At 43.2% G+C, this 14,774-nt stretch overlaps 1 protein-coding gene across 3 annotated transcripts; it reads left to right on the forward strand.

Annotated features, from left to right (window-relative positions):
* Positions 1-10,566: 10,566 nt before the first annotated feature.
* On the forward strand, positions 10,567-14,211 carry LOC123091841 (uncharacterized). Of its 3 annotated transcripts, none has more exons than XM_044513441.1 (5): positions 10,567-11,168; positions 11,249-11,345; positions 12,354-12,546; positions 12,650-13,533; positions 13,967-14,211. In XM_044513441.1, exons 1-4 carry the CDS (start codon positions 11,107-11,109, stop codon positions 12,676-12,678), a joined length of 381 nt encoding a protein of 126 aa, XP_044369376.1. In that variant the 5' UTR covers positions 10,567-11,106; the 3' UTR covers positions 12,679-13,533; positions 13,967-14,211. The 3 variants fall into 3 exon arrangements, 2 of the variants coding, with proteins under 2 accessions (XP_044369376.1, XP_044369377.1); XR_006443596.1 differs by having other exon boundaries at positions 10,578-11,168; positions 11,249-11,474; XM_044513442.1 differs by lacking the exon at positions 11,249-11,345 and having other exon boundaries at positions 10,570-11,168.
* Positions 14,212-14,774: the final 563 nt, after the last annotated feature.

The following is a 14,774-nucleotide window of genomic DNA, read 5'->3' on the forward strand; positions in this document are numbered from 1 at the left end:
AGGAGACGCCTCCAGCTGCCGACTTCACCGAGCCTCAGATAGCCGAGGTGCCAAATATTATCAGCCCCAACACACTCAAGAAGGCTGTCTGTGAGTAGAACTCGGTCCCATTACAACAGAAGAAGAAGGGACAGAAAAGAGAGAGTAACAAGGGTGCGAGCCAGCCGGCACCGAGTACGATCCGTGCTCAGGACGGGCCACCTTCACCTAAGGATATCTCGAGGAGGGTGCATGTGGCGGGTAGGGCGATGCTACCGACAAATATGCTCAATGCTGCAACCGGTGCTATGCGGAGTCTGCATGACAGTGTTCTTTCTTTGGAGAAGCAGCGTCTCAGAGAGAATGATGTGGCATACCCGGTTTTCGTGGCCAAGGTGCCAAAGGGCAAGGGCTTTGTGGATGGCCCCATCGGGGGTACGATCGTCCTGCGGTTTGATGACATCTTTGCTATGTTTAACCTTCATCCGCTGCACTACACCTTCGTTCGGCTGTTTTCGCTGAGTATGGAGATGCGGATCATTAGAGACAAGACCCCGGACATCGTGATAGTCGACCCCTTCTACATGCGTGCCAAGAACTTGTGCAGCGCTGGGGACCGGCATGTCGCGAGTTCTTACCTCGAAGGCGTCATTCTGGCAAACCGAGATAGGGATAACTTCCTCGTGCCTTACTTTCCTGAGTAAGTCATCCCCTAATCGCCCCGTAACATATGATCTCTTAGATTTCGATCGTTTTTTTCTAACATTCCGTGTTTTGTGCAGTGACACACATTGCACACTCATCCTCTTAAGCCCGAAATATTCCATGGCCACGTATTTCGACCCGGACCGTGACTCCAAGATAGACTACACAAATATCAAGAAAGTTCTTGATGATGTTCTCCCTGGCTACGCCAAATCTGGAGGCACCTTCGCCAAGCCAGTTCGTAGGCGGTATGGCGCGCACGTGTTTGCCCACAATACAAAGTTCTCCTACGTCAAGCAGCTTCCTGGCGGTCAGAAGGATGCCTACTACGCCCTCCATCACATGCGGGCGATCGTACGGGACCATCATCACCTTCTGCTACCAGATAATCTCAAAGATTGGGCCACAAGCTTGTCGGCAATCCAGGACGCGAACATCAGACAAGAATTCTTTCGCATCCAGTCGGAGTTTGCGGAAATTATGCATCAAGATGTCCTTCGTACCGCGGGACAGTTCTACCTCAGATATCAACCGTCCAACAGTGAGATAGACACAACGCTACAAATGCAGGCTGACAATGCCTGCGATTTCATGACCATCACGACAGACGGCGGCTTCATCCACACTCGGGTCCCATGAGTCAAGTCGAAAGTAGTGATGCTATGTGTAGTTCTGAAACATTGATTGGCTCATGTTGTAATTAAACTTTAATGAACTTGTATATCTCTTTGGTTTGGACAGTCGTTCAACTTAGATGTAGTCGATGCTATTTATTAGTAGGACCACGAATCATGCTATTAATGTCTTGCTTTTCTCTTCTGATCCTTTTGTTGCATACTTATATATTGCTTATGTATTGTCTGTTGTTTGGCTTGTGCATAGAGATGCCGTCGTATGTCGTGTACAAGGGTAAGGTTCCCGGAGTCTACGACGACTAGGAGGAGTGTCGTAGACAGGTTCACCGTTTCAGCGGTAACAGTTACAAAGGGTACACCACTAGGGCGGAGGCGGAATCTAGATACGCCCGCTATCTAGCGGGAGAGAGGAGGGAGCGTTGGAGGAACCGGATGAAGACTAGTTTCATCGCGATGATGCTCATCGTGATGACCGCAGCTCTCTTCTATGTGATGGTAGTTTAGATGATCGATATCGACTTGTAATGTGAAGACAAACTCGCTACTCGTAGTCTCGAGACTTGTAATGTTCTATCTTTGTTCGATCTTTTGAATTTGGAGACTAATCTTCTATTGTATTCGGTGAATCTGTTGTTGCTGTGTGGTGTTGTCTAAATTCTGTCCAATAATATATTTTGTAACCTGTGAAAATATCAGAAAAGAAAAAAAAATCCCTAATAATCATACTAGTGGCGCACCACACAAGACACTAATGGCGCACTGTGATAATCACACTAATGGCGCATCAACCACTGGTGCACCATTAGTATGCCAAAGCACATGGGTACATATGGCCCCCTGGGAGGATTTCAAATGGCGCACTGCGGGCAATACTAATGGCGCACTACGTGGTGCGCCATTAGAGCACCAGATACTAATGGCGCACCAGTGGTGCGCCATTAGAATTTAATTCTAATGGCGTGATGCTAGTGGCGCACCAGTAGTGCGCCATTAGAAGGCAAAACTGGTTCGCCACTAGCATGCCTTTTCCTAGTAGTGTACTTATTGAAAAACTTATCAAGCATCTTGATCTATCTCAATAGATCTTGATGCTCAATATGTAAGTAGCTTTACTGAGGTCTTTCTTTTAAAGAACTCCTTTCAAATACTCCTTTATGCTTTCCAGAAAAATTCTACATCATTTCTGATCAATATGTTACACACATATATTTATTAGAAAGGCGGTAGTGCTCCCACTCACTTTATTGTAAATACAGGCTTCACCGCAAGTCTGTATAAAACTATATGCTTTGATCAACTTATCAAAGCGTATATTCCAACTCTGAGATGCTTGCACCAGTCCATAGATGGATCGCTGGAGCTTGCACATTTTGTTAGGACCTTTAGGATTGACAAAACCTTCTGGTTGCATCATATACAAATGTTCTTTAAGAAAACCATTTAGGAATGCAGTTTTGACATCCATTTGCCAGATTTCATAAAATGTGGCAATTGCTAACATGATTCGGACAGACTTAAGCATCACTACAGTTGAGAAAATCTCATTGTAGTCAACACCTTAAACTTGTCGAAAACCTTTTTGCGACAAGTCGAGCTTTGTAGATAGTAACACTACTATCACCGTCTGTCTTCCTCTTGAAGATCCATTTATACAATATGGCTTGTCGATCATCGGGCAACTCCACCAAAGTCCACACTTTGTTCTCATACATGGATCCCATCTCAGATTTCATGGCCTCAAGCCATTTCATGGAATCTGGGCTCATCATCGCTTCCTCATAGTTCGTAGGTTCATCATGGTCTAATAACATGACTTCCAGAACAGAATTACCGTACCACTCTGGTGCAGACTGTACTTTGGAAGACCTACGAGGTTTTGTAGTAACTTAATCTGAAGTTTCATGATCATCATCATTAGCTTCCTCACTAATTGGTGTAGGAATCACTGGAACTGATTTCTGTGATGAACTACTTTCCAATTCGGGAGAAGGTACAAATTACCTTATCAAGCTCTACTTTCCTCCCACTCACTTCTTTCAAGAGAAACTCCTTCTCTAGAAAGGATCCATTCTTAGCAACGAATGTTTTGCCTTCGGATCTGTGATAGAAGGTGTACCCAATAGTTTCCTTTGGGTTTTCTATGAAGATGCACTTCTCCGATATGGGTTCGAGCTTATCAGGTTGAAACCTTTTTCGCATAAGCATCGCAACTCCAAACTTTAAGAAACGACAACTTAGGTTTACTGCTAAACCATAGTTCATATGGTGTCGTATCAACGGATTTAGATGGTGCCCTATTTAAAGTGAATGCAGCTATCTCTAATGCATAACCCCAAAACGATAGTGGTAAATCGATAAGATACATCATAGATCGCACCATATCTGATAAAGTGCGGTTATGACGTTCAGACACACCATTATGCTGTGGTGTTCCATGTGGCGTGGACTGTGAAACTTTTCCATATTGTTTAAAATAAAGGCCAAACTCGTAACTCAAATATTCTTCTCTACGATCAGATTGTAGAAACTTTATTTTCTTGTTACGATGATTCTCCACTTCACTCTAAAATTCTTTGAACTTTTCAAATATTTCAGACTTGTGCTTCATTAAGTAGATATACACATATCTAGTCAAATCATCTGTGAAGGTCAGAAAATAAAGATACCCGCCACGAGCATCAACACTCATTGGACCGCATACATCGGTATGTATTATTTCCAACAAGTTAGTAGCTCGTTCCATTGTTCCAAAGAACGGAGTTTTAGTCATCTTGCCAAAAAGGCACGGTTCGCAAGCATCAAATGATTCATAACCAAGTGATTCTGAAAATCCATCTTTATGGAGTTTCTTCATGCGCTTTACACCGATATGACCCAAACGGCAGTGCCACAAATAAGTTGCACTATCATTATTAACTTTGCATCTTTTGGCATCAACATTATGAATATGTGTATCACTACGATCGATATCCAACAAACTATTTTCATGTAAACAAAACAACAATTATTGAAGGTTTTATTCATGTAAACAGAACAACAATTATTCTCTGACTTTAAATGAATAACCATATTGCAATAAACATGATCAAATCATATTCATGCTCAACGCAAATGCAAAATAACATTTATTTAGGTTTACCACTAATCCCGAAAGTATAGGGAGTGTGTGATGATGATCATATCATTCTTGGAACTACTTCCAACACTCATCGTCACTTCCCCTTCAACTAGTCCCTGTTTATTCATTAACTCCTGTTTCGAGTTACTAATCTTAGCAATCGAACAAGTATCAAATACCCAGGTGTTACTATAAACACTAGTAAGGTACACATCAATAACATGTATATCAAATATACCCTTGTTCACTTTGCCATCCTTCTTATCCACCAAATATTCAGGGTATTTCCGCTTCCAGTGACCATTTCCTTTGCAGTAGAAGCACTCAGTTTCAGGCTTTGGTCCAGCTTTGGGCTTCCTCGCGGGAGTGACAACTTGCTTGTCATTCTACTTGAAGTTCCCTTTCTTTCCCTTTGCCCTTTTCTTGAAACTAGTGGTCTTGTCAATCATCAACACTTGATGCTCTTTCTTGATTTCTACCTTCGTCGATTTCAACATCACGAAGAGCTTGGGAATCATTTTCGTCATCCCTTGCATACTATAGTTCATCACGAAGTTCTAGTAACTTGGTGATGGTGACTAGAGAACTCTGTCAATCACTATCTTATCTGGAAGATTAACTCCCACTTGATTCAAGTGATTGTAGTACCCAGACAATCTGAGCACATGCTCACTAGTTGAGCGATTCTCCTCCATCTTTTAGCTATAGAACTTGTTGGAGACTTCATATCTCTCAACTCGGGTATTTGCTTGAAATATTAACTTCAATTCCTGGAACATCTCATATGGTCCACTACGTTCAAAACGTCTTTGAAGTCCCGATTCTAAGCCGTTAAGCATGGTGCACTAAACTATCAAGTAGTCATCATATTGAGCTAGCCAAACGTTCATAACGTCTGCATCTGCTCCTGTAATAGGTCTGTCACCTAGCGGTGCATTAAGGACATAATTCTTCTGTGCAGCAATGAGGATAAACCTCAGATCATGGATCCAATCCGCATCATTGCTACTAACATCTTTCAACATAATTTTCTCTAGGAACATATCAAAATAAACATATGAAAGCAACAATGCGAGCTATTGATCTACCACATAATTTGCAAAATACTACCAGGACTAAGTTCATGATAAATTTAAGTTTAGTTAATCATATTACTTAAGAACTCCCACTTAGACAGACATCTCTCTAGTCATCTAAGTTATCACGTGATCCAAATCAACTAAACCATGTCCGATGATCACGTGAGATGGAGTAGTTTTCAATGGTGAACATCACTATGTTGATCATATCTACTATATGATTCACGCTCGACCTTTCGGTCTCTGTGTTCCGAGGCCATATCTGTATATGCTAGGCTCGTCAAGTTTAACTTGAGTATTCTGCGTGTGCAACTGTTTTGCACCCATTGTATTTGAACGTAGAGCATATCACACCCGATCATCACGTGGTGTCTCAGCACGAAGAACTTTCGCAACGGTGCATACTCAGGGAGAACACTTCTTGATAATTAGTGAGAGATCATCTTAAAATGCTACCGTCAATCAAAGCAAGATAAGATGCATAAAGGATAAACATCACATGCAATCAATATAAGTGATATGATATGGCCAACATCATCTTGTGCTTGTGGTCTCCATCTCCAAAGCACTATCGTGATCACCATCGTCACCGGCACGACACCTTGATCTCCATCATAGCATCATTGTCGTTACACCATCTATTGCTTCTATGACTATCGCTACCGCTTAGTGATAAAGTAAAGCAATTACAGGGCGCTTGGATTTCATACAATAAAGCGACAACCATATGGCTCCTGCCAGTTGCCGATAACTCGGTTACAAAACATGATCATCTCATAAAATAAAATATAGCATCACGTCTTGACCATATCACATCACAACATGCCCTGCATTAGACGTCCTCTACTTTGTTGTTGCAAATTTTACATGGCTGCTATGGGCTGAGGAAGAACCGTTCTTACCTACGCATCAAAACCACAATGATAGCTCGTCAAGTTAGTGTTGTTTTCACCTTCGCAAGGACCGGGCGTAGCCACACTCGGTTCAACTAAAGTTGGAGAAACAGACACCCGCTAGTCACCTGTGTGCAAAGCACGACGGTAAAACCAGTCTCGCATAAGCGTACGCGTAATATCGGTCTGGGCCGCTTCATCCAACAATACCGCCGAACCAAAGTATGACATGCTGGTAAGCAGTATGACTTTTATCGCCCACAACTCACTTGTGTTCTACTTGTGCATATAACATCTACGCATAAAACCTGGCTCGGATGCCACTATTGGGGAACGTAGTAATTTCAAAAATTTCCTACGCACACGCAAGATCATGGTGATGCATAGTAACGAGAGGGGAGAGTGTTGTCCACGTACCTCATAGACCGAAAGTGGAAGAGTTAGCACAATGCGGTTGATGTAGTCGTACGTCTTCACGGCCCGACCGATCAAGCACCGAAAGCACGACACCTCCGAGTTCTTGCACACGTTCAGCTCGATGACGTCCCTCAAACTCTGATCCAGCCGAGTGTCGAGGGAGAGTTCCGTCAGCACGACGGCGTGGTGACGATGATGATGTTCTACCATCGCAGGACTTCGCCTAAGCACCGCTACGATATTATCGAGGAGACTATGGTGGAGGGGGGCACCACGCACGGATAAGAGATCAATGATCAATTGTTGTGTCTCCAAGGGGTGCCCCTCCCCGTATATAAAGGAGTGGAGGAGGGGGAGGGCCGGCCCTCTCTATGGCGCGCCCTAGGAGGAGTCCTACTCCCACCGGGAGTCGGATTCTCCCCCCCTTCCAAGTAGTAGGCGTAGGAGTCAAGGAAAGGAGAGAGAGAAGAGAAGGAAGGAGGGGGCGCAGCCCTTCCCCCTAGTCCAATTCGGACTAGGCCTTGGGGGGGCGCCCAACCTCCCCTCTCTCTTTCCCCTAAAGCCCAATAAGGCCAATATACTCCCCGGCGAATTCCCGTAACTCTCCGGTACTCCGAAAAATACCCGAATCACTCGAAACCTTTCCAATGTCCGAATATAGTCGTCTAATATATCGATCTTTACGTATCGACCATTTCGAGACTCCTCGTCATGCCCCCGATCTCATCCGAGACTCCGAACTCCTTCGGTACATCAAACTCATAAACTCATAATAAAACTGTCATCAAAACCTTAAGCGTGCGGACCCTACGGGTTCGAGAACTATGTAGACATGACCGAAACACGTTTCCGGTCAATAAACAATAGCGGAACCTGGATGCTCATATTGGCTCCTACATATTCTACGAAGATCTTTATCGGTCAAACCGCATAACAACATATGTTGTTCCCTTTGTCATCGGTATGTTACTTCCCCGAGATTCGATCGTCGGTATCTCAATACCTAGTTCAATCTCGTTACCGGCAAGTCTCTTTACTCGTTATGTAATGCATCATCCCGCAACTAACTCATTAGTCACATTGCTTGCAAGGCTTATAGTGATGTGCATTACCGAGAGGGCCCAGAGATACCTCCCCGACAATCGGAATGACAAATCCTAATCTCGAAATACGCCAACTCAACAAGTACCTTCGGAGACACCTGTAGAGCTCCTTTATAATCACCCAGTTACGTTGTGACGTTTGGTAGCACACAAAGTGTTCCTCCGATAAACGGGAGTTGCATAATCTCATAGTCATAGGAACATGTATAAGTCATGAAGAAAGCAATAGCAACATACTAAATGATCAAGTGCTAAGCTAACGGAATGGGTCAAGTCAATCACATCATTCTCCTAATGATGTGATCCCGTTAATCAAATGAAAACTCATGTCTATGGCTAGGAAACTTAACCATCTTTGATTCACGAGCTAGTCAAGTAGAGGCATACTAGTGACACTATGTTTGTCTATGCATTCACACATGTATTATGATTCCGGTTAATACAATTCTAGCATGAATAATAAACATTTATCATGAAATAAGGAAATAAATAATAACTTTATTATTGCCTCTAGGGCATATTTCCTTCAATGATTTTTGGAAAAAATAAAGAGCAAACTATAAGGTAGCTGCAGTTCAAATTTGACTCGTTTCCTGCTGAATCGGTGGAAATTTGTCTTTTTCACGAGAGGTGGATAAAAGCTTTTAAGACCCAAAATTTTTGTCACTTGTGCATTAAATATGGCCTAATATGATTCATTACAATTTCACAATAAATATATGGTAGGTCCTTCACAAAAAAACTAATTTTGTGCCCTCAAAAAAATGGAAGATGAATTTTCCGTCCAAAGAAAATGAAAACCTCCATACGCAACATTGTTTGCCATTCCAAGATGCACCCTTGTGCACGATATAAGATCATTTGAACAAACTACGTCATGAATGTGGCCATAAGATTGATCATTTGGCTTGAAAGTCATGAATCTTCACGCATGATAGCTCATTTCTGATAACACTTTTTAAAAATAATTACCGTATTACAAGATTATTATTTTTTCTGGTAACTTGGTCACATATAATGACACAATGCGAAGGTTTCCCAATTTTTGATTTTTTTGAATTTTTAATGCCAGTTTCAAAATGCGGTCAAAACGGCGGGCATGACCATTCCTAGCTAGTGCTTGAATCTTGGAAAACTTTTGGTATTTTTCTGATTAAATAGATACTTATTTACCTAGAAATGATTTTTGGAAAAAATAAAGAGCAAACTTTAAGGCAACTACAGTTCAAACTTGACCCGCTTCAAACTACATCGACGGAAATTTATCTTTTTCACCAGAGGTGGGTCGAAACTTTTGACACCCAATCATTTGGTCAATTGTGCATTAAACATGGCCTAATATTTTACAAATTTGATTTGGTCCAATTTTGTAAGAAATATATGGTAGGTCTTTCACAAAAAAACTTATTTGAGGCACTCAAAAAATGGAAAATTGATTTTTCGTGAAAATAAAATAAAAAATCTCTTTGGCAACATTGTTTGTAGTTCCAAGATGCAAACTTGTGCGAAATATGGAATTATTTGAACAAACTATGAGGCAGCTGTTGTAAAAATTTTACCCGCTTCGTAGTGAATCGACAAAAATCCCACCTAGTATGAAACTACCTCTAGTTATTTGAGGGAACCGTACTTAAACTTTGTCATAAAAAGAAAAGGGAACTTACCGCCGGGCGTCGTGGTGCTGCGTTGGATCTCCCCGATGCTGCAATGGAGCTTCGTCAAGCAGCGTGGTGCAGTGTTGGAGCTCTTAGCATGCCGTTGAGAGCTGTAATGGAGCTTCGTGGGGATGTCATTGGTGTTGCATTGAAGCTTTTTCACGCTCGGTGCTCTCGTGACATATTGATGACCGCCAATGCGTAGATTGGGCGGCTAGCTAGGCAGATGATTTCTAGAAAAAATCACCTAGCTTACTCGTAGTTCTTTTCTTATTGTTAATCGATTAAGACCAATTTACATGGTCATAACATCATCAAAGCCTATACTTCCTTCTGATTGGACTATGGATATGTCACGCGGATCAAGCATCAGAGACCGTCGGATACTCCCACACCCCTTACACTCCTCCCCTCGTCCCACCCACAGCTATAGCCGGCCAAACGGGCCGGGCTAAATAGGCCAGCCCGCGAGCACGCCGGCACGGCCCGCCATGGGCCAGGCACGACATGGGCTAAACGGACCGTGCCAGGCACGCGACACGCCTTGGGCCGTGCCTGGGCCTGGAGCCTGGGCACGCGGGCTGGCACGGCACAGCCCGTTTAATTTTTTTATATAATTTTTAGAATTTTTTTATACATATATACCTGAAATATAGCCCAATAGGCCTAAAAACCAACCTAGCAGGCTGAAAATGTGCAGCCCAGCGTGCTAAACGGGCCATCGGGCCGGCCCGTTTACTAATCAGGCCGTGCCTGGGCCAAGGAGCAGCACCCGTGGGCTGGCCCGGCACGGCCTGTCTATTAAACATGCCATGGCAGGCCGTGCCGGGCCAGACACGATTAGCACAGACCGTGCCGTGCCGTGCCGGGCCGGCCCGTTTGGCCAGGTCTGCCCACAGCCCAACCACCCAAACCCTAACTCAGATCCCCTCCCAGCCGCCGGTAAACCATTCTCCCTCCCAGATCCAATCAAAGTCACAACCCATTGCCCTCCCCCCCCCCCGCCCCCAGGCCTCCATCTCCATTCCTGCGCGCGTCGGCCACCTCCCTCCGGCGGAGCTCGACCCCCACCCCCAAGCCCAGCCGCTCCACCCTCTCCTGTACCCATCCACAGATCGAGCAAGGGGTGAGGGAGCGCCCAGATCCACCACCCTACCAAAACGAGATACAACACCAGATCCCTCCTTCTTCCTGACTTCTGGCACCGTCGCAGCCACCTTTTACGTCGCGGCTCTCCTACTTTGTCTAGCCTCGCGTCCACGCCTCCCCTGCCCCTCGCCCCTCGTGCCCACGCCTCCCCTGCCTCTTGTCGGACTCACCATCCTATGCTGCACCAAGGAGATGGGCGTGTGTGAGTCCGCCCTCTCGGGGGAGGCAGAGGGGCACCGTGGCGGTGATGGGGAATAAGATCGCAGGACAACGCAGGCCTCGGCGATGCAGTCCTACCTGCACGAGCTGCCCTCCACCTACAACCTCGTGATGCTTGACCTCGTCAGGCGTGGCCGCCTCCTCTACAAGCACAATGAGGGCCGCCTTCTCGTCAAGATCTACTTCAAGCGCGCCGGAGAGCCCCTCGAGCTCAAGGTAACCGCCCCATCCAGATCCCGTTCCCCCTTCGGTTTGGGTGGTGAGCGACGTGAGAATATCTGTTTGTTGGCTCATAGGACCATGATTCGGAGGCTGGAGCAGATCCGGAGGGTGTTCCAGGGACTCGAGGGCTCCCATATCTGGCCCTTCCAGTGTTTAATTTTTCATAGTCAGGTTGTAATAATTTTCAACTTGCAGTCAGGTTGCCTTGCTCTCAGTCACTTGGTAGTTTTATAAATGTTATCACTTTGATTCTATCGTCCGCCTGGCTCAGAGGATGAAGATAAGGAACACAAAGCAGAGGTAGTAGATCAGACATCCTCACTGCATAATCTGATAGACCTAGATGGCAGCAGTGTAGTAAGCAAAACATTAACTATGCAATGCTTCCAGTAGACCACTAGCATACATGTTTTGGGTAATCAATTTAGCTGTTGTGTTTTATAAATGGAAAGTGAAAAACCTTGATAAGTTAAACCTAGGTGCATGGTTTTATACCTGATCTGGTATGCTTTTAAACTGTACCTGTGTACTAAACCCTAGTTAAGTATACCCGAGTATTCTCACACTCGCATAATATGTGTGATCTGGGTTTCAGTTGGCCTTGTATTTATAATTTCTTCCTGTTTATCGTTCTGCTAGTCTCACTGTGGTTAGCTCTAACAACCCAGTCCAGTATTTCAGTTATGGAGTGGCTTGTCCTATGTTGTGTCCTGCCACTCAAACGTATTTTGGGGGCATGATCAATCATTTTATCATGATTGAGAGAATAGCCCAAATTTGCTTCTACTTTTAAGCTAAAAAATGTTTGTGCAGTAAACATTATATGCAAGATTTTTACTGCCATGCGTGCACATTATACATTTTTATCTGGTTAATGTCAATCAATACCGATCAAGGTGACTGGCCAATCAACATTTGCTAGAATCGTGCATCGTGCCGGTGTTAGTCACAATGATCAGCTTCAATAGCTTGACCAATACCTGAACATGATGCATATTTATTAACAAAAATGGTAATGCATTTTGCTGATATTTATTAACAAAAATGGTAAGTGATTTTGCTCATACCAGGGTGCTCTATTTAGTCTATTGAGAATGCTAATAGACCATGACAACTTGTATATTGGACCTGCCCCCTCTCTCTGTTTGACTTGCTCGATCTCTCTCTATCTTTCTGCAGTCACCGCCGGATTCGAGGGTGGAGCCCGAGCCTCCACTGGAGCATGAATCAGACGTGCAGGAGGTGGAGCTCCGCATGGATCATGACATGGTCGTCGCGGGGGCAAGGATCATCAAGTCTGCAGGCGGCATCAGGGGAGGTGCAGTGCCAGCTGCTGGACATGGTTCACCCTGGGTTGCTGCTGATGCACAAGGTTAGGAGGCGTTCTGGCCTGATTGATCTGTTTTGGAGCGTTGCGCTTAGGCGGCTTAGCTTAGATAGCTGTGATGTGATGCTCATTTTGGGGTATTTTGCAGGTGAATTTCGATGCCAAGACGGAGTATGAAATGATTGAGAACTACAAGATTCTCCTGGATGTGTTCAACAAGCTGTAGATAGGCAAGGTACAGTGGTGATTCTCCTGGCTTAGCTCTCTACCTGTGGATTTATCCGTGATTGTGTCTTGCATTTTGTCATCTGGGAAAGCAAAGGTGATTTGTCTATATAGTAGTTTGGTTTATATATGCCGTGTGTGGGGATTCAGTCTGGAACAGTCGTGTGTGATTGATGTCAACATGTGGTATAGCCACAAGATGATTCGATAACTGACTAAATTTGTTGTGCACTACTGAAGTTATCCTCATTGCTGTGTATAGTACTAAACTTGTACAATTCTTGTCCTTTTTCCACACAACATTAAGATTAGAGTCGTGCTTTCTGAATGTTTTGCCAATTTTTATGTCCTGTGAGCTAGCAAACTGAGCTACGGGTGCTTCATCTCTGTCCTTCAGCTTCTATACTTATGACAATTAAATAGAGGATCTATTTTGCTCCCTGCTCTGATTGGTTTCAATCGATATTTGTCTCATCTAGCACTCTGAGTATCAGTATGTTGTTTTAACCCTGATTATGACGTGGTAGTATAAAGTGGACACCATATTCCTATTTAAATGCATAACGATTTTTTTTCCCATCATGTCCTGGTTTACCCATGTCAGATTTGTTCCTTCCGGAACTCTTGGTCCTTCATATCTAAAGTTTACATGTACTGTACAAGCTCTACTTTATGCTAATACTTGCCTTTGTAACATTTTGCATTGCATACTTCTAAATGGACAAGTACATGCGATGTCCATCATGAACGATGATGCAGACTAGATCTACAACTACAGAACCATCCATCACATAAACACAAAGTCAGGTATGTTCTTGTCTTGTTGAACAGATAAGGGCCGAATGCTTGATGGCCTTATGATTGATGCATGTATCATGTGACACACACACATGAGTAAATCTGAATTAATTTTGACATTGTTACTTATTGATTGAATATGAGTATTGTTCCTTATACTCAAATGGAACTTTGATCTGCTATAACTTTGAATGATCATTTTTTAAACCTTGTCGTATATGTGAAACATTCAATGCTTATTTGCTGCTAAGATTGTCATATGTCCAAATTCAATTCCCAATTTTGATGAATATGCCTATTCCAGATAAGTTGAATGATCTTGTTAAAATAATAATAAGTAGAATGATAAAATACTGGTGTGTCTTTAGTTTTTATTTTAAAAGTATCCACGTAATATTTCTTCTATCAGTGACATACTTTTTGTTCTCTTTTGAATGTCCAGATGTTTTGCATCAGGAAGAAGCAGTACTTGAGGAAGCAGATTACATGTTTTCCCGCCATGAAGCACTAGATAGGCTTGTTCTATTTATTTTTGCTGTTCTAGAGTATTTCAGCAGCTGAATGCTTGACTACAACATGTTGTAGGTTGCTTGGATCTGTATAAAATACGTATGTGATGGAAATTTGTAGAATGTGCGTTCTGAGATATTTCCGTAATATTCAGCTAATTGGTGGTAACTTGATTCATATTGTTATTCAAACTGGTTTGAAAATGTTTGTTAAATGGGCTGGAGTTGGGCCTTAAACAGGCCAAGGATCAAATTATATTGGCCAAATATCTTGGGTAAAAATATAAAACGAAAATAAATGAATATGGAAAGGCCAAGGCCCAGGAAAGAAAAAGCCTAGAAAACATTGGGCTGGACTTGTTTGGTTAAGCATAATTTGGTAGAAAAAAGATAAAAAGGCTGAAATGTTGAGCCTGGCCCATGTAGGTGCGCCACTATTAATGGCGATAGGTGCGCCACTATTAACACACCATTAGTAACAAATAGTAATGGTGCACCTATAGTGCGCCATTACTATGCGTAGAAGTGCGCTATTACTATCTGACTTAGTAATGGCGCACCACATAGAAATACGTCATTACTAACAATTTTTTTTCAGAATTTTTTTTAAAATATTTTTTCCAATTTTTTTTTAGAATAACTTTTTTGTTTTTTTTCTTAATCTCGGGTCACTATGGCTTAATCTCGGGTCAATATGCTTAATCTCAAATCAAATCGCACTGCGTGGTCAAACTTCCCGGA

The sequence above is a fragment of the Triticum aestivum genome, chromosome 4B, assembly GCF_018294505.1.
Source record: "Triticum aestivum cultivar Chinese Spring chromosome 4B, IWGSC CS RefSeq v2.1, whole genome shotgun sequence".
In the NCBI taxonomy this organism is placed as follows: Eukaryota; Viridiplantae; Streptophyta; class Magnoliopsida; order Poales; family Poaceae; genus Triticum; species Triticum aestivum.